This window comes from Pleurodeles waltl, chromosome 3_1, assembly GCF_031143425.1.
Source record: "Pleurodeles waltl isolate 20211129_DDA chromosome 3_1, aPleWal1.hap1.20221129, whole genome shotgun sequence".
NCBI lineage: Eukaryota > Metazoa > Chordata > Amphibia > Caudata > Salamandridae > Pleurodeles > Pleurodeles waltl.
Window position 1 is genome coordinate 1,700,760,197 of NC_090440.1, and position 23,952 is coordinate 1,700,784,148.

Below are 23,952 nucleotides of genomic sequence, written 5' to 3' on the forward strand. Positions count from 1 at the left end.
TAAGAACTTTGGAGTGCGGTCTTTTATATATATATATATATAATAATATCAATTGGCAGTCACCAGTAAAACAGTTAGGACCATGTTTCCATAGAAAAAGTGTTTTTGGACTTGCCTGTATCTTTGGCACCGTTTGACGCAGCTTCACAAATTTTCCCAACAAAGTGGCCCAGTGATTCTTGTTGCGCACAGGAAGTTTCTGGGTGATCCATCAAGTGGGGGCCGAGAAAAAGGTGGCTCAAAAAACATTGCATTTCTAATGTTAATTCCCATAGGACCTGTCAACACGTCGACAGCCCGAACCACTGGACGGAATTACACCAAATTTAATAGAAAGCTAGCTGCCTGTACGCAGATTGTGCTTTTTGTTATTTGGTGTAAATCCGTTCAGTATTTTAGGAAACATTTAAGAGCAAATAGATTTGTTTATCTTTGGCTGCATAAAATTCACAGAATTCATGAACGTTCGCGAATAAGTGTGCAAAAAGAAGCATTGCAATAGGCTGACTGCAACCTGAGTAGGAAGTTGTGACTGACATTTTATTTCACAGGACATGGTCTCTGTGGGTGAAAATTCAAATTGAAAGTGGCATATGGGGTCAGGATGAAGGTACCCTGACCCCCGGGGTGTAATATAGATATGTTTAGGGGCAAATTATAGGTTTAATATAATTGTGTGTCACAGTAAGTGATATTAATGAAAATTCACAAATGTTCACAATTTTTCACAAATTATTTGCAAAATACTCACGATTATTGGAAGATTTGAAAGAAAAACCACAGACTCATTCATACAATAATTCATTCACTCATACATGCACTCAGAGGCTCAGGTGCCCACTCACACGCCCACTCAGACACTCACACACCCACTTTCAGACCCCCTCAGACACTCATGCATCCATTCATACATCCACTGACAGGGACAGGCCCTGGGGCCAACCTGTGCTGCACACGGCCAAAGGCCATGCGTGGCGCAGGGTTGGGTGGTTATGAGGGCCTTGCGACCAACAGCCACCCGTGCGCGGCGGGGATTGGAATAATGTATAGCAATTAAAAATACTTTACGTTAAAAAAACATAGAAATTCACTGAAAAAAACAAAGGTTACAGCGACGTTATAGATAGGTTCTGAATTTACTTCTACAAAACCATTGAAATTCAGCAGTTATGTTAGAGTTCTTTCAAGTAACTATAACTTGCGCCCCAAGATAACTATAACTCGCACCTTTGCCATGCACAGCTAATTACTCCACATATTATGTCATTGATGAGATCTTCTATGGCATCTTTGATATCACTACAACGTTTGCAATAACATTATTGATCAGAAAACTATGCATGGCAAGGGAGCGAGTTATAGTTACCTTAGGGTATGAGTTATAGTTACTTGAAAGAACTCTAACCATAAGTGCTGAATTTCTGCTGAATTTCTATGGTTTTGTACGAGTAACTTCAGAACCTAACTATAACAATACCCTGTAACCTTTGTTTTTTTCAGTGAATTGTGTGTGTGTATATATATAGTCTGACACTGATCCTGCTTTTTTTTATACTTCTTTGACAATTTCCATAATTATAATTTTCTATATATGGGCATCTGTAGTTTTTTTTTTTAATCTTGTTATTAAGTTTCCTGTTGTCTTTTTAGAAACATTTTGTTTTTTATTATTTTTTGTGGGACAGACTGCAAATTGCTGCCGGATCCTCTTTCTAAAAAAAATAAGCATGTCCTTCTTGTTCTGATTCATTTATTTACATTTACTGATCCATCTAAGTGGGTAAATAAAAAACATAAGTCTCATTTTATTTGGTAGGAACACATGTGTAATGATGCATGTGCGTGCAGACGTCATCACACATGCTTGTGCCAACAAAGTGGCATATCTGTTGCAGCAGCATTGCTGCACCCTGCAACTTTTTTTTGTTGGCTTTTCTTTCTTTACGTCATGCTGCACTGCATCTCGTCGATTTTGGGCACCATCACCATAAAGTACCAAAAGGGGATACCTACTGGCTTTGTTATTACTGGCTTTTTTTAGATGTTGAGCTTTTTGCTGGTCGTGAGAATGCCTGCATCTATGTAAGTCGGTTTATTATGCATGATCAATAAAAACCTTTGTTTATACATAACATTACGCATATCCATTAAAACAAATTAAGTGAAAAGGTCAAATATAATACGACAGATTTCAGACCATAAGGGCATTGGCTTTGAAAGTACAAAGTGCAATCAGTGAGTGGAAGTGAGTGCATGAAGATGCTTGGGGCCCTCAGGGTGTTTACAGGACTACGGCATTGTGCTGTAATTTTAAGCCAAAAAGTAGGCTGGGTGTCAGCCAAGAGACCAGTGCTTATAGGCAGGGGGTGTTTGAGTGATAACATTTGGAATGCATTCCAATTAAAGTACGTAGTGCAGGTCGTAGCAGCCAGTTGGAATGACTGTCTTTGGACAACGTTCAAGACCAATTGAGCCCACAAAGTGACCAGTGCTTGGAGTCAAGGGAGCGCTGAAGTGGTTAATGTGCAGAAAAAGTGCCAGTTAAAGAGTGTAATGCAATTCATAGCTGCCAGTTAGAGTAAACGACTTTAGACAGAGTTCATGAATGGAGGAGCCTCCAGATTCACGCTTGAAGCAATTCAAGACAGTCTGCTAGGTTAGAAGTCTTTTAACAGTGTGGACAGCCACATTCATTAGTTTGTTTCCCACCCCCTGTAAATATTTCACAGTCTGGCATATCAACTGCGGATATGCCAAGTTTAGACAGGTAATTACTGCTTGTCTGCATGAGGTAGAACTTTTTGGTACCAGATTGTGTGAAGCAGGGCTCGACAGAGGCTAAGCGTCCCTTTACAGAGGCACAGAACATAGGTTATATCCTCCTTCGAGTAGCCACACAGCCTGCAACTGCCTGTGTCGTCCTTTCTTAGCCAGAGGGGTGCATACAGAAATAATGCCAGGAGGCCCAGTTGATATTTCAAATAGTTATGTTTGAGTACGCTATTGAAGACATCTCCAAGAATCTGTTGCGCCTTCAGGGTCATGTCGCTATTGAGGACTGTCAAAGAGTCTTGTCCTCTGGCTAGATTGGCTTCATCCAATATAGTCTGTCTTTTATCTCTAGCCATATGTTGTAATTTAAAGTGTCTTTGTCGGAAGTTTTGAATTTGGGCAGCAGATGCTAAAAGGCGCTCTCCTGCATCTGTGTTTTCCTGTATGATGTCCTTGCATTTCCTGTGAGTAGCCCTGTGAGTTATCTGACATATTCCAGGACTTGCCTGGAGTAAATTTGGACATGTTTGAACTGTAGCAATACTGGAGTGGATGTGGGTGTAACCCAGTGTTTTAAATAAGCAGATACTGTCAGGTACCTTAATTTGAATGGAATAGTACCATTACCAGTACTTCTCATCAATGCTGTAATGCTTTTAATTGATGAGTACCAACACTTTTCAGCAGGAAACAGGCACTCTGTGACAAGGTATACCTGCACTTTTATGTTTCTGTTTCAAGCAGTGGGTGTAGCTTTATTGAAATAAAACTGACTTTCTCTTTTGTAGATGTGTTTTTGTAATTGCATGTTCCTTTCAGTCGCCTTCCTTAATTTTCCCTTTATTCTTCCCATGTTATTTTGAAGTACAAAATATTTGACAAGGTACGTTGATGTAGGTAAGTATAGGTTAACTTAATTTCACATTTTCCAACCACTCCCCCTTGTCACGCTTACATTTACAACTAAAAGATGGAACTACATATGTAGAGTTCTACACACTTGTGGCAGAGGACAACACAAATAACAGATAGGACAGTCGTAGCAAAAGATCTGCCACTACTCCCGTACCAATGGGAATTACATTTATGAGTTTGTGAAGAAGCACTATAGGAGTACTACTTCATTAACGCATATATGCCTTTAGTGAATTGGGCCCATAATTCCAATGATTGGCTTTTCACTTACAATTCATTATCATCAGGTGTATTGGGTGTTGGGCTTATTAGTTCAATGTTAGCAAATCAGGACTACAACACCCAGAATGCTCTGTTATGCAAAAGCCCAGAACTGGATAAACAGTCCGTGAATACTTAGATTAAATGTACCACTCCATGTGACATGTGTTACACTTTCGACTATACCTGGCTTTTTAGTCAATTGCAAATTGCATTCTGGGACTTGAATTTTTCTTTTAAAATTGTATGCATGAGAATGCAAACCCAAGACTGTAAAGCGAGGTTTACTAAAAACAGTTCAGTGACAGGACGTGTCTTACTTAACACTCAGCCACCTGGCATCTAGGAACACATCATATGGCTCCCTCATTAATTGTCTCTAGTTGTGAGCGATTGCAACTTTTGTAGCTTCGTGGTGGACTCCAGCTGTGCCCGTAGTGATACTGTTACTGCCACCTGACATTAGAACCAATCATATTGTGTTATTGTCAAGTAATTTTGGGTGACTTACTGATTCTGCATCCGATATTTCCACTTTAAACACATACCGTGCACAAGCCTCAACCCAGCTGTCTGTTTCCATCTCGGCAACACATCGACCAGTCAAACCCTCACACTGCTGATGGGCTGCTTGTGTCTGCTTGTGTAATATCCACCCCGAGCGGGTGTCCCGCCTCCCCGGCGTTGCCCTTTTAAGAACACTCCCTCCCCCGCTGCCTGTGAGTGCTGGGAGGGTGTGATGGATTGAGCTGCGGCTTCATACATTGAGAGGCGGCGGGAGGCAGCGGGCTGGGAGCCTCGGCGTGGTCAGATCTCGCCTCCCCAGAGGAAGCAGCGACCCAGGGGGCCCTCTGAAGATGCCGCCGGGCTCCGCCGACCTCCCTCCTCCGCCCTGGGTAAGGACACTTCCACAGGAGCACCGAGCCTGAGCCCCCGGCTAGGACAGGACCGGGAAGTGTCCGGGTCTGATCCCGCCGCAGGTGCCACCCCGGCAGTCTACTGGAAGAGACAGACACCGACCACACCAGAGACGCACGGAGAACCCGAGAGGGCGGCTCAGCAGCGCCCTGTCTGGAGCAACGGCCTTTTAGAAGGCACTGGGAGCTGGGTAGCCTATTCAGCGGGTCTGGGAAGTGCTCCCTCTCCGAACATCTGCCTTCTTGCTGACCGCTGCCTTCCTGGTACTTGACTGAGACGGACACTGCAACCCAGGGCGGGCTGCATTTTCACCTGTCTCGCCCACTGCTCCACCAGTCCAGCCTGGCCGAGAGAGGGTGGGCGGCAGCCGCTCCAACCGCGGGACCACAGCCCAGACAGCTGCACCAGTCAGTGACTGCACCGTGGCAAGGGCAGGAAGGGGTTAATGGTTCCTGAGTTTTGCAGACCCCAGCAGCGCCTGGCGAGGGAAACTAATCGATTTTCTGGTCGCTGCAGATTTCAGATGGTGGCGGGGGGCAAGCTGTGTCTCCGTCTCTGATGGTTAATGCTGGCCCTCGCCTGTTCCTGTCGGTGCCTCTGATGTCGGACGGCCACCAGTAATGCCGCAGCGCTTCTCTGCCTGGGTCTGCTGCGGAGAGCCGAGGTCCCCCCCTTGGCTGCCAGCCACCCTCCCCATACTGCTGGATGTTTAGGAGAAGCGCGGCTGCCCCCTGTCAGGACGAAGGGGCATCCAAGGATAGCTGCAAGGCTAGCTGGAAGAGATCTCGGCGTTGACTCCCACAAGAGGAAGCCATTGGACAGTTGGGTCGGCGCCCATCTGGAGCTATGGGGAACCTCTCGTCCAATATGTCAGCCTTCCAGTCCCTGCACATCGTCATGCTTGGCCTAGACTCGGCTGGGAAGACCACTGTGCTCTACAGACTCAAATTCAACGAGTTCGTAAACACTGTGCCTACCATTGGCTTCAACACTGAGAAGATCAAGTTGAGCAATGGCACCGCCAAGGGCATCAGCTGCCACTTCTGGGATGTGGGGGGCCAGGAGAAGTTGCGCCCCCTGTGGAAGTCCTACAGCCGCTGCACTGATGGCATCATCTATGTGGTGGACTCAGTGGACGCGGACCGGCTGGAGGAGGCCAGGACAGAGCTGCACAAGGTGACTAAATTTGCTGAGAACCAGGGCACACCGTTGCTGGTCATTGCAAACAAGCAGGATCTGCCACGCTCGTTGCCCGTGCCGGAGATCGAGAGGCAGCTAGCCCTGCAGGAACTGGGGGCCTCCACTGCGTACCACGTGCAGCCAGCCTGTGCCATCATCGGCGAGGGCCTGACCGAAGGCATGGACAAACTCTACGAGATGATCCTCAAGAGGAGGAAGTCACTAAAACAGAAGAAGAAGCGGTAGCGACAAGGGTGCTTCAAAGACCGGGGAGAACTGTGACGTGGACAAACCCACCAGCCAAATCAATTTAGAGCCCTCCTTCCATATCCTTCTTTCTGCTGGACCTGCAAAAGTGGTGAGATGAGCATGGCAGGACTGAATGCATGCCTGTGGGATTTTATTATGGACCTGTTATCGTCCCCATCAGAGGACTGCGACAAAGCCACCTCTCAATGGAAGCTCCTCTCCATTGCCCCCCCCCCATGGAAGACTCTTTTTAGACATGTCTACCCTTTTCCAATCAGGTTGGGAACATTCTGCAAAATGCTGGTCACTGCCAGCTTCTATAATTTGGGCTCCCTAGGTACAGTTGAGCTGTGTTTGGTGAGGCTGCCCAGTGGCAGGTATTTGTGGGGAGGGGGGGAGGGGGGGGCACAGGCTTGGTAGATGCCATTATCTGCACCAGCTCCTTTTGTGGAGGGACCACCTGTGGAAGAGATGAACCCATCATTTGGTGTTTGGTGGCCTTTTCCAGTTTTGTGAACATCAGACCTCCATTTTGTGATCATCTAAAACACATAGATAATAATGAGCTTACAGGGCCATAACATTATTGAACAATATGGTTTTAAGCCCTGCTTGGGGGATTGAGACCAATCACCAAGGATTGGACTCCGTGTTAGGAGATGCTGAAAAGTGGCCTCTCAGAATGTATGTGTCTGTTTTGCTGGAAGTCAGTCACCGTACATGTTGTCAACCTCATCAGGCATTCATCCAACATGATAGCGGAATGTTTAAGAACCATCAACATTTCAATTCGTCTTTCTGAAGGCACCAGTAGCCCCTTACCCCCACGGACCCAAACTGGAACCTTGGAGCTGCTGTAGCAGGGCAGGTCCCTGTAAGGCTGGCTTTGGGGGAACTGACAGGGGTAAATAAATGGCAAAGCTGAGGAGGGCCCACAAAAAGGGGACTGCATTGTTGGCCTCTTTGTTATGGCGACAGTCATTCTCACTGAACCAGAGATAGTGATCCTTCTGATGGACTACTGGTGAAGCTCCACTGCTAACCCACTCTTCATTTGGACTCTTCGTGCTGCGTGACGTAGCAGATTTTAGTACGTTTTTCCCCACCAGGAAGGAGGCTGACTTTGGGTTGGGAAGCTTAAGTACTGAGTGCAGTATGTGGAAGGGGCAGTGCCCCCCATTCCTCCCAGCTTTAAAACAAACAGGGAATCCCTGTGCGGAGTAAAATGATTCAAACTTTGTGTACTGGCGACGAAGATGAGAAATGTGTGTATGGGGGGGGGGGGGGTTAACATATAGATTTTATGTGTTATAAGTAGCCCAATTTGGGCGATTCCAGTGGAAAATAAAACGCAGATCTGAAATGTTAGTGATATGTCACTGAACTACAAACCTGGGAATGGGACGGGAGGTTCAGGGATCCATTGTTTTGGGGAGGCAGGGGCACTTGTATCATTGCTTTAACACTGTTTTCTATCTGTATCTTTCTGTGATCTGGCGGTAGGAAAGGGGCAGAAGTAGATAACTTCGAAAATTCTGAGGCATCCCCTAAACAGTGCTATGGTAGCCAAAGCACAAGCCGAGCCAGGGACGTGCAAAGGGAACAAATGTCTAAATGCAGAGAACGAGGGGAGCCCGTATTTAACACCAAGGACATCGCTTTTGTTAATTATATTATAATATAAAACAGGTTTATCTTTTGCATCCTGTCTAAATAACGTTACTGTCTCATTACACCAAGCAGGCTGGCTTGGATATGGCAGTTTTCACAATAAATACCAGAGAGCCATATCAAAAGCTAAGCTAGAGACACCAAACACTCCCCCTCTTCTAGAAAAATACCAGACAGCATTGTGACTGAGCCCTTGCTTATTTCAGTCGGCTATTGGCTCTTCGGCATCTTGTCTTTGGTGGGGCGCTGCTACGTCATAACATTGACTTCGAAAATAGATTTCTGGCACAACATTGACAACCAAATCTCAACCTTATATAATTACCTCAGTCCAAATATCTCCACCCAGGGTGATGAAATTATGAAACACTTGCCACCAGGTGTGCTAGTCTGGTGATGCAAAATTTAATAACGGCAACATTTGTTATAAACGATAGGACTGATGTGTTAAGTGCTATATTAAACATGTTATATTTCAGAGCCTATCATTTTACAAAATATGTTTTTGCAGTTTGTTTTCACATGGAACCCTTCTGGGCACGATGCCAATAACCTCTTCCTTCTCCAGCTTTTAAAAATCTCAGACAGCACAAGACTTCAGTGGTGTCTCTTATTGGAACAGCGTCGTCCATTGTGACCTTAGATTGCCCTGAATAAGACCGTTACCTCTAAGATCCAGGGGGACTCGCTAAAGGGAACCTCGAATTAGATTTCATTATTGAAAATGGGCAATGCATTCCAGGCTGATATAAACTAACTGATGTTCATTTCTGAATGTGATATCTGATTATTTTGCGATTTATCAGCGTCCTGTTCCGTGAAACTCTATATCAAAAATGACCCGAACCTTGTGTGCACTGAAGCACGTTGCTTTGTGAGATGTTTGTGAAATAGCACGCAGCTGGAGTGTAAACATTCTTCTGTGCAGTGTCAGTCCTGTTGGGATGGAGGTTATCTGTGACGTCGTCTGGCTGGGCCCTGGTGCTTTGCTTTATGACGTCTCACGATTGTGGGACGCGTGTTTGGACGTCACACACAGATTCGCGCTGTGCAGGCCACTTCTTGAAGTTTCCGGATATCTACTTGTGACGTCACATACGGTGCATTACGCTTCGTGACATCACATTTCTTGTGTAATCTGCGTGTAAAACCATAAACTTGTTGGAAGAGGTTGCTACCATATTATTACCCGGGAGTCCTGAGAGGAGCATCTATGTATGACATTATACCCAGCCCAGTCCTTCGGATCGCACTGCGTGACTTCAAAGCTCTTTTGAGAGTCGTGCCCGTGACCTCAAGCTTACACTTCGGTGGTTGCCTTAATGCTAGGAGTTCGGGTAGTGCAAGCTTTAAGCTTGCAACACATTGCGTTCTTGTAGATGAAGCGTTACCTATCTCGGTTTTAAAAGGTGGACAGTGTGCGAGCTCTGATTGGTCATGACAGTGTACTTGAAGTAGGCGGGGTAATCTCCTGAAATTCTGCACTAGTTGCATTGCCCTAAATGCCTCCCTGATGACAGTGCGTAGTTCAAAGGGGCCATCAAGTGAATGACGTCACACATTAAATACTAATGAACGTTTATTAGTTGAATTATCAATCTTAATTACTCGCAGAGGTCTCTAGTGCGGATCTATTTTTCGCACGTCTACCAGTGCTGGCCAAGAGCATTTATTTAATAATGAACAGCAAAGCAGCACTGATCTATCTGTACTGGGGAATTGTGCCAAGGCACGAGTAGGGTATTTTGCAGTCTGTATTCGTGCTCGGGTCTACGTCGCTAATAAAAAGCTCCGTAACACTGAACAACCAATGTGTATCGATTTCGTCACACATGCCACGTGATCTAATTAGCACGGCCTTTGGTTGGGCCACGGCAGCAGTCATTAGTACCGGCTGTCTGTTTTCTTTTTAAACCAGATTCTGTACTTGGTGAGCACGCGTCCCTGATGCAGAACAGCACAGAAGCCGCCTGCTTTGATTTTATTTTAAATAATAAGCTAATGTGCTGGTCTTTGATATCATATTGCACATCTGCACCTGTTCCATGTGCTGGCACCCTAAAGGGTGCTAGCACAGATCTTGCATTATGAACAGGACAGCTGTACTGGCACCCTACCCCTCATTCTAGGCGTATTCACAAACCCCTCTGGGTTAAATCATGGTATGTGAACCGGATAGCTGCACACAGCCCCCACCACTCATTCTAGGTTTAGTTACAGCGTGAGTAAATCTCGGATTGGGGACAGTGTAGCTGCGCCATCATCTTTTGCCGATTCTAGGTTTATTCACCTCTTGAATAAATCTTGGAGTGAGAACAGGATAGTTGCACCAGCCTCCATCACTCGTTCTAGGTTTGTTAACCGCCCCCAGAGTGCTTGCATGGATCTTAGATTGGGAACAGTTGAGCTGTACCATAACCATTTACTTGTGCCAGCTTTAGTCACAGCCCTTTCTGAGCTACTGGCACAATTCTTGGATTGGGAACAGTATAGCTGCCTCAAACACATAAAAAGGGGAGGGGAGGAATGCTTACAATTGACCACAATCAATTGTTATTTTGCACACCATGTCACCCGCCTATGTGCAAATCTGTCTTCATCCTGCTCCTCATGGGAACAGTCCAGCTCGAACTGCCAGCCAGGCCCTCCCTGCACCAAAACACAAGCAATCCCAAAACGGTTGTGCCTGGTTTGGGGCTCCTCAATGTAGGGTAGGGTGGTTGCACTGGCAAGGTGAGCACAGGACCCTGTATGGGCATTCCCTTGGCAACTTATGGCCGTACATCAAACCCAAATGGTGAAAGCAGCATTTCAATCCATTGTTCTTTTGCCCACCATGGGACTTCAGTTTGGACCACCCATACACAAATCAGTCATGACCCTTTGAGTAGGACTAACATTGATTTTCCTTTGGCTGGGGTTAATTTGTGGTGGCATGTTGGGCAAAAGAACAATGGGTTGAAATGCTGCTTTGAGCTATTGCCCGTGGTTAGACTTATTGCAAGCATCCTCCCATCACCTTTTGTGTGCTTAACACTGTTGCTGCATCACCACCCATCACGCAACCCAACTTTGTTTTTGTGCCCGTGTGTGGTGAGTACATAGATATCTGGGGGGTGGGGGTGGAGGGTGGGGCTGCAGAGCTGCTGCCGCCAGGTGGGCACCATCCTGCTTTCGTTTATTCAGATGCATTTAAGTGGTGTGTACACAGGTCTCTGTCCAGGGCTCCAGGAAAAATACACATTGGTGGCTGATCCTACTCTCAGTGGCTACGAGCAGTGGCATACTCGCGATCGGGGCAGAGGGTCATATGGACCTAAACCCTGAAGACCTTTTCGTTCCATGCCTTTGGCCCAACTGTTACTTTAGTCATTAACCGTTTTGGGTGCTAAGAGGCCCAACGGACGTTTAAACATAAAAAAAAAAAAGTAGGCGTTCCAGTCACCAGTCCCACTTATTAAATTCACTCCGTCGATCGCCTGAGAACAGATCTCTGCTTATGAAACAGCACAGCAGCACCAAATATGCGCCTTGTGTTCAGTTTTCACAGAGCACGGGCTATAAGGCTCCCCAACAACCCCGTGTTTTCTGCCGTAGGCCTTGGGGTATTAGGGGCAGGGGGATGAAAGGGTAAATTGGTAGTTAAAGGTGCAGCAGCACCGGTCTGGTCCCAACCATACTTTAAGAGAGCTACAGTGGTGTGAACACATGCCTTTGCTTGGGAACAGTACTTTTCACCAGCCCAGTGTGCAGACCGGGTCTGTGGCGTGTAGGCACAGTTCTCTGATGGGAAACCGCACGGCGAGGGCGTGGTTGCATGATAATCTTTAAAAACGCAAAATCTATTTCTCAGAAATGAAGCGAAGACACGGAAGGATGTGGTGAACATCACATTACTGGGTCAGTTTGTACTACCTGCACAGTTAGAGCTGGCATCCTGGGAGTGGTGTCAGCCGATGCTCTGAGGGGGGAGCCCCACGCAGCAAGCAGCAGTATTCCGTCCTCGACAGCTACTCAAACGTGTTAATTTTATTTAAATGTGAGTGTACATTTATTTATGCCATATTGGTTATAATAAATTTACCAGAAGCCATTGACCTATGATTAGATTTTTGGGGCGGGGGTGGTTGGGAGAAATTCCATGTATATATTTTAAAATATGGATCTGCCAACATGGTCACATCATTCCCTCCCCCCCCCCTCCCCCGCCGCCCACACACACACACTTTAGAACCGTTTGCTGTCACGTCAGAGCACCTGCTGTGCGCGCGCTGACCGTGGCTTCTCGGTTTTACCAATGATGTGTATCACTTCCCAAGTTTATGCTCAAACACTGAGTAGGACAGTGGTGCAATTTAGAGCATGTCGCAGAGCTTTGGACAAACCCGGCATGTTTGTTCAGTAGGCAAAGCACGTGGTTTATCTTAGATGGTAAGTGGATTTGTAGCTTGCTGGAGGCCCAGCCCCCTCCAGCTGACGAGTGTAGATACATATTACTTTAGGCCGCGGTACTGCACCCGGCATCCAGGCTGTCTCCGATGCTTCTTACTGGCGGTGACTTGTCTGGATTCCTTGCATGGGTGCTGTAGTGAGTGCTCTTTACTTACTTGGGTGCTCGTGCCACAGTGGTAGTTGAATGGTGTGATAGTGCCACCCAAATCGCTTTGTTGAGGTGCAGTGTCGAGCACAACTGAGAGTTTGCTTGCCGACGAGTTGGTGCCTTCCAAGTGTCCGTCCTAGCTGCTGCTGGTTTTGACATAGTTTTGTTGTTGTGTAGTGTATTTGCTTTTGTTTGTTTGCTGATCAGCTCGTACAAGTGGCGTTCGCTTATTATGTCATGGACTGCTGAATATGGTTTTGTTGCGAGTGCAACTTGTTTGCTGTGGTTCTGGTGCAAGAATGGTTTCCTTGCAAGGGTGCTTGTGCCAACTACTAACCGTGACACTGCTACAAGTGGGACAATTGACCGTGAGGGTCTCGAGGCGCTGAAGGGGGGGGGGAGGTGCTGCTACTGCTCGAACAGCCAGGTCTTGAGGTGTCTCCCGAAGATTAGCAGGTCCTGTGTCTGTCGCAGGTGGATAGGAAGGGAGTTCCACATCTTGGCGGCGAGATGGGAGAACGATCTGCACCCGGTGGCCATTCTATGAATGCGTGGACCGGTGGTGAGGGCAAGGTAAGCGTAGAGAAGCTGGCTGGTCGGGGTTTAGAAGGTGAGTCGTCTGTTGAGGTATTCTGGTCCAGTGTTGTGCAGTGCTTTGTGAGTGTGGGTGAGGAGCTTGAATGTGATTCTCTTGTTGACGGGGAGCCAGTGTAAGTCTCTCAGGTGGGCTGTGATGTGGCTGTGGCTGGGGATGTCCATGATGAGTCGTGCGTAGGCGTTCTGTATGCGTTGCAGTCTTTTGTGGAGCTTGGCCGTGGTTCCTGTGTAGAGGGTATTGCCCTAGTCCAGTTTGCTGCTTGCGAGGGCTTGGGAGCTCTCCTTCTGGTTCCGGTGGGGATCCATCTGTAGATCTTCCGAAGCATGCCACCAGGAGTCGTCCCAGGTGGAAGGGGTGGAGCTGAGGAGGAGGACCTCAGTCTTGTCTGAGTTCCGTTTCAGGCAGCTGTTCTTCATCCATTTGCCGATGGCCTTCATTCCTTTGTGGAGGTTGGTTTTGGCGGTGGCGGGGTCCTTGGTGAGGGAGAGGATCATCTGTCATCGGCGTATGAGATGAAGTTGAGGTAGTGTGATCGGACGATGTTTGCGAGTGGTCTTATGTAAATGTTAAAGAGGGTTGGGCTGAGGGATGACCCTTGGGGTACGCCGCAGATGATCTTGGTGGCTTCAGAGCGGATTGGAGGGAGGCGGGCTCTCTGGGTTCTGCCGGTGAGGAAGGAGGTGATCCAGTCCAGGGCTCTGTTGCGGATCCCTGCGTCGTTGACGCGTATGCGTAGGGTGTGGTGGCAGATGGTGTCGAAGGCGGCTGAGAGGTCCAGGAGGATGAGGGCTGTGGTTTCGCCGTTGTCAAGTAGGGTCCTGATGTCGTCAGTGGCGGCGATGACGGTGGTTTCGGTGCTGTGGTTGCTGCGGAATCCAGATTGGGACGAGTTCAGAGTGTTGTTTTCCTCGAGGAAGCGGGTCAGTTGTCTATTGACAAACCCAAAGCTTTACAATGACCTGGCTGGCAGGTATTAGTTTTTTATAATGTATATTGAATTCGTAAACAACTGTTGTTCTTCTCATCTTTAAATTACAAAAAAACAGCGCCATCTTGTGGCAGCTGTCAAGTCCCGGTGCTGGCAATTAAGTGCAAGTGCAGAGCACCAGAAACCACCAGCTCAAATTCAGCCATGCTTACTAGGATATTGAGGTGCCGGTTCAAGTACAGTTAGTTGTCAGGGTTACTCTTATCTGTACTGTTTTAAGGCTAGGATGTTTGTGTCACTGTGACTAGATTGACTGATACCAGTGCGGATTGTGCACTGATGCTGCTGTTGACAGTGACGTCTGCTTGTTGGTGCTGGTCAGCTTGTCAGTGATAGTGTGGTTTGCTTGTGTGATGTTTTCACGGGCCTAGTTGTTGTATTTTGGTGTTGGCACTAGTGTATGCTAGTTCTGTTTATGATATGGTTTCCCTACTCATTAAAGAGTAGTACCCTAGTTAGGGCGCTAGTGTGATCATGTTTTAAGGAATTGTGGTGCTAACGTGGTTCAGTGGAACCCCCCCCCCCCACTCACCCCACCCCGTGCTAGAAAGACTTGCTTTGTTGTGGGTCAGGATTGAGAAGTTAGCGGAGTCAATAACGTTGGCTTACTGTGGCATTGTCACCTGCATAGGCTTCTTGCTTCGGTTATCCTGATGGTATTGTGTGCTGTCTGGGGGTATGTTGGAGGGGGGTGGTGGTGAGCCTACTGTGCCCCTCTCAGCTGAACGGCATCCTAACGCCAGCTTGCTGTGAACAGTGCTCTTGCCACTTCCAATTGTGCACTAAGCCGACTCAATGTGCCATACTGTGGTATTTCTCTCTCTCCTCACCCCCTCTCCCTCCGCCCCTTGTTTCGTAAACCCAGCTTCCTATCTCAGTTTGTCCCAGTGCTTGTGATCTACTATTACCCCCGCCCCCGAACCATTCTGTCCAGTGGACTCTGGTATACACCTCCAGGCCCAGCGTATCACTATTCACCCCTTGTACATCCTGTGCCCGACCCTACTATTGCCAAGTGACGTAGCAAGGTGATGGAAGCCCCAATGCAAGGAGGAAATAGCTCTCCGTAAACACTCGTTAGGTAAAATGCAACAATAACTGCGGTGCCGCGGGTCTCACATAACACAGAGCCCCGGTTCCTCTGCACCTGCTGCACCCTGGATAGCCAGGCCTTCGTATTGTCGGCTTCTCAGCGCCTCTTCAGCGTCAGGCTTGCAGCTCTCTGTCATCGCGTGCCTCTGTGGCTCCGGTCTTAAATATCCAGCTGGTCTGGTTCAGCTTGTTATCACCTTGTCACTTAGTTTTCCCTCTCCTGCTTTCACATGTCCCTCCCTGTCTCTTATACACACCTCTCCAGTCTAGAATGTACCCTGTTCCCCTTAGCCTTCTATACCCATCTCTCTGGGCCTTGTGCCCTCTGACCTGTGCCCTGCTCGGCGCCCACGCCTGTGGTTGGCTGGATCTTCCCTGACGTGGTCCTCGTCGGAGCCTGTTCGCTGTTGCCAGAGTGATGCCGTCTCCTCCGAGCCTCGTTTGGCGGGCACTCGTGAGACGATGTGGGGAAACCCAACCAGCTCCCGCCGCAGGCTAGACGAGGCACGGCTGGTGCAGAATATTAATGCCTCCTGGCAGCAGGCGGGCAGGAGCTGCTGCCGCTATAGCCTTGGTTGGGAGCGACGACTGTCCTTCGACAGAGAGACGAAAACCTTTACTGTTCAGGGGTCAACCCGTGTTTATCCGCTCTCTGGCTTCATTAGAGCCCTTTGCCAGAAAGAGATCTGCTGCTGGCCGCCCATATCCACTCCCAAGCCCCCCAGAATCCAATTCTCCTGCGTACCCCCGCCCCACTGGTTACAGACTCCTATCTTTTAACCACCAGTCGCGTTTTTGTACTACGCTTTGGTGTTTTGTAGTTTGGTCTCCCTACATGCAAACGCATACCTATGAATAAGGTCCTGGGGGCAATAGTTGCATTTGCTTCAATATACAGAGGGCTCTGCCAGATGATAGGACAAGAAGGTTCAGGGAACGGACGCCTTTGCAGCTGAATACAGAATCTCCATTCGCAAAGCGTGACTAGCCTTCCACATTGTTTCACGCCATCCGAAATACCCCTGTTCTCAAAGTTTATTCCAAACTCATCCGTTGTTTATGGACGGATTCTGCCCAAAAACAACGGATGTTTTTGGAATAAACGTAGAGAACAGTAGTATTGAAGGTTGCGACTGCTCAGAGTGTGTGGATCACGGGGTTGCCCTACTTTTGTGTGGTATAGGTATCAGAGTTGGAGGATGGTGAGGCCAGAGATTAGTTCTGCTACCTCTCTTTGTGATTTCAAAGACTTCACTTGCACATGATGGAGTGCCCTGCGTCCAAGGAGTTTTCTCGGTCAACATTAAGGCCACTTCAAGCATAAAACTTGAACAATCCAGCCATAAGATACTATTGGCCTGATTTATATCTCGGTGGAGGGGTTACACTGTCGGATATCCCATCTGCCGAAATCTAAATACCATTGAAAATAATGGTATTTAGATTTTGTTGGATGGGATATCCTTCACCGTTGCAACAGAGTAACCCCTCCGCCGAGATCTAAATCACACCCTATGTCTTTCCCAGTTGCCTGTATAACCTCTGTTTAGACTTTGCACACATATGGTCATCACTCTCCTATACTGGCCCCAGACCTTCTAGTTCTGTTCCAGGTTCCATCCACAGCCCTCTTGTTGGATAGCCGTTTCCTACATATACCACCCTCCACATAAAACACCTTTCCACAAAAACTCCATTATGATTGGCAGCTCCTATTTGTAGTCTCACCCCAGTGGACTGGAATGCTTGGGTCTAATCCACACTCCTCTGTCAGGAGGTTTACTGTGCACCAGCTGATCACATAAGTAATTGGAACTAGTAGAAGGCACGAGGAGTTGACACCAGTGGGCAGTGAGAGGAATTTGCATTGATGAGCCGGGCGAGTTCGGACTCGTGGGCAATGAGAGGTGATTGTATTGGTGAACAGTTTTAGTTTGCACAAGTCGGTGGTGAGAAGATATTCTTTGATGATCAGTGTAGATTTTAGCTGTGCGTTACTGAGAGCAATTTGCATTGGTGAGCAGTGTGAGTTCACATAAGTGGGCTTTGAGAGGAATTTGCATTGATGAGCAGCGTGAATTTGTTCTGGGGACAGTTAAAGGAGCTTATACTGGTGAGATGTGCTACACTGGTGAGATGTGCTAATTGTACTAGTGAGCAATGAGATGAGCGTGCAGTGCGAGTTCACACTGGTAGACAGTTCAGGGCTGGTATCCTGCAACTGGTCCTCCAAACTAGGGTCTGTACCCTTGGGCTGAACAGAGGTAGGGGTGAGTCCTCCTTCACCCTGACTCTACATCACGGCTCTGTGTACCCTCCACTGGGGAGTAGTACTTCCAGACAACTGAACTGTCAGGACCCCCTTAGGGGCCACCCCTCCCAGTTCTCCTGCCACCAGGAGTAACTAATTCCCCAGAATGTAGTCTATGGGCATCTGGGGACTAGCTATGAGCCTCCTCTGGGTCACCTCCCTACCCCACTCAGGCATACTAGGGCCATAAGGCAGAAAACACCATCCCCATGGGTTGGAATCACACTACGCACCTGGCCAGTGTACTGCTCTGGGGAAACTAGTCTCTCCACGACCATGGTATGACTAGCCCCGGTGTTCCCCAGAGCAGTGACTGGGACCCCATTCACTCCCACCTGGTGGAAGTGACGACTCACACCCTCAGGGATCATCAGCTCACCCTCTGAGTCCATCTCCCAGCTGAGGCAGATTATGGCATGGACTATGACCTGCCCCGGGGACTACTTGCCCCTAATGCCACATTGACCACCCATGTAGAGGTCCCACACATGGTTGGTTTCTTTGGACAGACAACATCACCCTGCTTGTGTCCTAGCTTGGAGCAATCAAAGCAGTGGGGTTGGAAATGGGGTGCCATGAGCCACCACCCACTAGAACCACCACCCTGTTTCTCAGATGGGGCATGGGAATCCTTTCCTCCCCCCTTACCTGTCTGAGTCATCTGTAACCTCCCCCTCATTCTCTTGGGGGAACCTGAACCACCTTTCTTGGGGTCACTCCCAGGGACCTCCGTGGACACTCTGGTGTGTACCCAGGTGTTCCCCTTCTTAGCAAGCTTCCTGGGATCAGTCAGCTCACTATCCACTAGGTGTTGGTGCAGCTCTGTAAAACAACTATCAAGCATGCCCTCCTTCAAAAAACAAGTTGTACAGCACATCAAATTAATTCACGTTGCTGCCCTCCCCCAGCCCTTCAGGGCCTTACCAGCATAATCTAGAAAATCCACCTGTTGCGCCGCGGCCGCGAGCACGGGCTGCGGCTGCACAGCACTCGGGGGCTGCGGCGGGCCGCGGTCGGACCGCGGGGGAAGCCGCAGCTCGGGTCAGGGGTCGCGGCACTCGATGCGCTCCTTTTCACCGGCCGCGGATTCCTGGATGCACGCGGCAGGGCCAGAGGACCCAAATTGGGTCACGGTCCTTGCCGCGAGGGCAGCGTTTGCCGCGCTTAGGCGCACACATGAATTAAACATCGGAATTCTGGGTATCACTCTTTCCACCACTTACCGGTCACAACAGGCAAAAGCCGGATGCCTGCACATGGTGGTGTTTTTATGCATGCCTTTTTCCTTTCCCAGCATGCCGCTCACTTCCTCTCTTCCCAGCATGCATTGTTTCTCTTTGTTTGGACGCATGTTCTTTAGTCACTGTTATACTCTTTTCCCCAATCCAAGATGGTGGTGTTTCTACTTCCTACTTCCTGTCTAGGGGTATATAAGGGGAATTCAGCTTCTTGCTCATTGCGTTGCAACACTCCTTTGGTGGTAGTCACGCTCCGGCTGGTTTCCTCTTGTGGATCCAGTATTTCCTGACCTGTCTTCGTCTCCAGTTTTTCCCTGTACTCTTGGATCTTCAGTTCTAATGCCCTTGTGTCCTCCTTCTGTTTCAGGGAGTTCCTGTTGGAGGTTTTTTACCCTTTTGGGGTTTTTCCTCTGGGACTCCTTCTGGAGGGCACAGACTGTAGTGGCTTGCTATTGTCAAACAGCACCGTGGCTACAGGAAGGGGTCGCCCCTACCTCGGCCAGAGCAGAACCTGCCGGAATCGGGGTCGTTCCCAAACTCTCATCAACCTCGACGGTAAGCCCAGTGAAAACCGTGACACCACCTAGGTTTGTGTGTTGAGTTTGTAACTGGTCATGAACTTTTGCCTGTATCGCTTAGGTGTCGGACCAAACATCTTGATTAGATGACTTTCATGGCAGGGTAATTAGCTTGGTACCCCATCCAAAGTAAGAAGGGTGTCCCTCCCCACTGGGGGCATCTACGTATACTAATTACCTCCCTAGAACTCCTCTGGGACCCTGTCCACTCATATAGCCACTTGGAAGGCTGCCAACCACTTATCTGTGTCACCCCCGCACACTAAAACTGGGTGCCACATCTTTTGGGAACTCACTTGAAGGCACTGATGGTATGATGCCACCATTTCCATTGCTGGGCCCTACTTCCAGGGCTCTTATGCCCAACTCTCTCAAACTGAGCTCATGGGCCAGCTTCATCTCCTCAAGAGCCAGTTTGCTCTCCTCACAGGCCTGCTTCAATCTAGCAAGTTCTAGTCTGAGTTTGTTCTCCTCCTTCCTGTCTGCCAGCTCCTCTGGTGACAGGTTCCTAGAAGAGACACTGCTCCTGCATTAAAAAGCACTCTTGCTCCTGGCAAACTGTTGGCCCTTCCCACAGGTCGTTCCCCTTCCTCATGGGAATCCAAGCTAAGGCCATCTTCCTCAGGGGTTTCCTGCTCCTCCTCTGGGATGTCTTCCCCTGCAATCTGGGCCTCTGTCTAGACCCTCAAAGCCTTCTGTGGTTCCACCTTTTTGGTGAAAACCCTTGTAGACACTTGAAAGTTGTTGCAGAAATCCTTTAGCTGTTGAACAGTATAAGATTTCAACCTGGTCAGCTCCAAGTCAACTACTGCAGATGCAGGTACGGCTTCTCCAGAGTGAGACATCATTTAGCAGAAAAAATCCAAAGGGGCAATTAGGGAGAACTGAAAAATAATCAAAAAGATAAAATGCCAATTGGTACATGTCAGGCAAAAATAAGAAGAGTAGGTATATGTATGGAGTTGTAGTGCACACTGAGCCACTATGTAGTATTGCACAAACACAAGTCCTATCCTCAATGCTGATCACCAATGTTAGAAATGAGATCTCTAGTAGCCAGCGGTATGCTCCCTGTCCAAGTAGGGACCCCAATCCTAGTCAGGGTAAGTCACAACACAACCTAAATTATCCTGTGCTCACCCTCCGGTAGCTTGACGCAGGCAGACTTAACTTAGAAGGCAATGTGTAAGCTATTTTTGCTAAAACTCATACAGTAACACAGTGAAACATCACAAAAAGTACTCCACACCAGTTTAGAAAAATAGATCATATTTTTCTGAATAAAATAAGATCACAATGACAAGAATCCAATATGCACGAGCCAAGATATCACTTTTTAGATAAGTCTTAAGCTATAGGAATCAATGTTTGTATCTTTTTAGCACAAAGTACCTTGGACGCGTCAAAAATAATGACGCAGAAGAGGTGATGCATCGGAAAGTAAACCAATGCATCGATTTTTCTGGTGATGCGTCAATTCTTTCTTTGTGGGCAAGGTGATGTGTCGATTTCCGGGTGTGCAGCCTTGGCTCTTTACTGCAGTGCGGGGATGTTTTGGTGCCCAGCAACGATGTGTGGAAAATCCAAAACGCACTGTGATGATGAAACGGGCACTGCTTCAATTCAGGAGGCACTGCAGGGATTTTTCAGCCACGAGACAGGCACTGCATCCATTCTGCAGGTGATGCATTGATTTTTGCAGGCATTGCATCGATTTTCAGGTGCAGTGGATTTTCTCCCTCTGGTGAAGGATTTGATAGCCCTGAGACTTCTTAGCGGGAGAGTCAGGGAACAGCAGGCAACAGGGCAACAAGCAGGAGAGCAGCTTTTCCAGGAAAACAGTCCAGATGAGTCCTTTGGGCAGTACGGTAGTCTCCCTGACAGAGCCCAGTTGTAAGTCCAGAAGTGTCTCATTTTGCGGGGCTCAGACCCAGCATATATATCCAAATGCGCGTTTGAGGTGGAGGAGACCTCAAAGAGTGGTTTTGGAGTGCACCAGATCCCTTTTTAACTCAGTTCTGTCTGCCAGGAGATCTGTGAGGGGTTATTGGTCCTTTGTGCAGGGTCAGGCCACTAGTCTTTGAAGTGTAAGTGAGAGCCCCTCCACCCTTCCTGCCCAGGAAGACCCATCAGTATGCCAATGAATGAAGATGCAGCTGAGTGCCCTGTGTTTATGCTGTCTGGGTGGAATGCACAAGGGGAGCTGTCAACCAGCACAAACCAGACATGGTTTGGAGACAGGCTGTAGGGCACAGAGAACAGTAAGTGCAGAGAAATGCATTGTAGACGGGTCCTGGAGGCCGCATCTAACTCACCTCGAATCTGCCATCTTTGGGCTGGCTCCACGGAAACGGCGCAGCGTTCCCCTGGCAACGGGGAGACGCCACGTCGTTACAGCATCGACGACTTCAGGTCAAGGGGATTGAAGAAGGACGCGGATCCGGAAGAGAGGCGCGCGACGGACAACCAGAGAGGAGAAGAGAGGAGCACGACGAGAAACCAGGAAGGAGAGAAGAGGACAGAACCTTTGGCAGCCCCGGCGAGAAACCAGGAGGGGGTCCACAGAGGAAGCGCCGAAACGCGAGAACCGGAGAAGCGAGAGACGCCGGAGAGACGAGAAAGCCGCCACGACCCAGGAGGGTCGTGGCTTGACAAGGTACGGTCCCTCCTAGGGACAGGAAGGGTCACGGGGAGGCACGGGGAAAGGCACCAGGGAAGTGGGAGGAAGGACGGGGAGGGTGAATAAGAGACAAGGGAAGGGGCACGAAGGGAACCAGGCACGTTGTAGACCCCAGGAACCCTAAACCCCACCACTGATCAACCCTCACGAACTTGCCCGCTTGCTGCCTTTTCCCCTCACGAGCACAAGACCCCACCCAGTACCTCAGAAATACTTACCTGTTCCTTTTCTGTTATTTTTCATTTCTGCCGGGATTCGAGGGAGACGCCCACATCCTTTCACAGACCGGAAGAGACCAGGGAACGAGGAAACCTAGGAGAGAAAAGAAAGGAATTGAGGAAAGCAGAAACCCCAAGACTTACCAAAAAACCTTCGAACAATGGTTAAGAGAATAACCTGTGAATAAACAGAGAATAAAATTTCAAACATAAAGAACCCCATTCTTTTGACTCTACTTGATACGCTCGTAAGACAGCCTGCCACATGCATGCTTTCTAAAAGTGGCATTTCTAAAATAGTAATGGTAAATCCAACTTCACCACTAAGCAGGCTTTCTCAGTACCATTCCAACCATACCAAGCATGACAATGCCACCCCTTTCAGATTAGAAATTACCACTTAAAAGCATATATGGGAATTTCCAGTGGTGGCCTATGCGAAGAGCAGGCTTCACAGCAATGAAACATTAGTTGGGGAGTTTTTCACTATCAGGACATGTAAAACCTATAAGTACATGTCTTGCCTTTTACTTACATAGCACTCTGCCCTGTGGGCTACCAAGGGTCTACCTTAGGGGTGACTTATGTAATAAATGGGAAGTTTAAGGCTTGACGAGTAGTTTTAAATGGCAGGATGAAGTGGCAGTAAACTGCACACACAGGCCCTGCAATTGCAGCCCTGAGACATGGCTAAAGTGCTTCTTATGTGAGTGGCACAGTCGTGCTCCAGACCCACTGGTAGCATTTAATTTACAGGCCCTGGGCACATGTAGTGCACTTTACTAGGGACTTACAAATACATTAAATACGCCAATTGGGTATGAATTAATGTTACCATGTTTTTAGGACAAGAGTACATGCATTTTAGCACTGGTTAGCAGTGGTAAAATGCCCAGAGTCTTAAAGCCAACAAAAAATGGGGTCAGAAAAAGAGGAGGAAGAAGGCAAACAGTTTGAGGTGACCTTTCAGAGAGGGCCATTTTCCAACAGAAGCTTACATTGGTGAGAAGTGTGAGGTCACACTGGTGGGCAATGAGAAGAACGTACATTGCTCAGCAGTATGAGTTCAGATTAGTGGACTGTGAGAGAAACTTGCTTCAGCGAACAGTGCCATTTCACATCCATAGGCAAAGAGAGGAGCTTGCACTGGTGAAAACTACTGACTCGCACTGGTGGTCAATGAGATGAACTTACACTGGTGAGTAGTGTGAGTTCACACTGGTAGGCAGTGAAATTAGCATGCTTTGGGGAGCAGTACAAGTTGCACTGGTGGGCAGCAAGATAACTTTGTATTGGTGAGCCATGTTAGTTTGCACCACCGGGCAATGAGATATTGCATTGGTCAGAATTGGGATGAGATTGCACTGGCAAGCAGTGTTATTTTAAATGTGTGACAAATTCTATTGCCTTTATGAGAACTTCTTATAACAAACAGCAGTGTATAGCCTTTCTCATTGGCTTCTGACCATAACCAACTCGGGCCTACTGTATTGAGTGTAAGCTTTCCTACAAGGCAACCATCAGTCAATACAGTCATAAAATCACAAATGTATACAAAGTCCATTCTTAAATTCCTATTAATTTTTCACATACTTTTCTGTTAGGCCTACTGTCTTTATTTTATTTTTCATAAACACTTCAGATCTATTGCCTTGATCATTAGCTTGCCCCCATAATTGACTCA

General features: G+C 48.0%; 1 protein-coding gene and 1 long non-coding RNA gene across 2 annotated transcripts in view; one reads left to right on the plus strand and one right to left on the minus strand.

The window, feature by feature from the left end:
• The window catches only part of LOC138283408 (uncharacterized), a 145,497-nt gene that overhangs the window by 21,558 nt on the left and 99,987 nt on the right, over positions 1–23,952 (minus strand). Inside the window, exon 2 of the long non-coding RNA XR_011201239.1 lies at positions 22,269–22,362. This is a non-coding gene — a long non-coding RNA (uncharacterized lncRNA). The remainder of the gene's footprint in view (positions 1–22,268; positions 22,363–23,952) is intronic.
• Positions 1,682–8,443, plus strand: ARL4C (ARF like GTPase 4C). The gene has a single exon (XM_069225540.1). It carries the CDS (start codon positions 5,713–5,715, stop codon positions 6,289–6,291), a length of 579 nt encoding a protein of 192 aa, XP_069081641.1. The 5' UTR covers positions 1,682–5,712; the 3' UTR covers positions 6,292–8,443.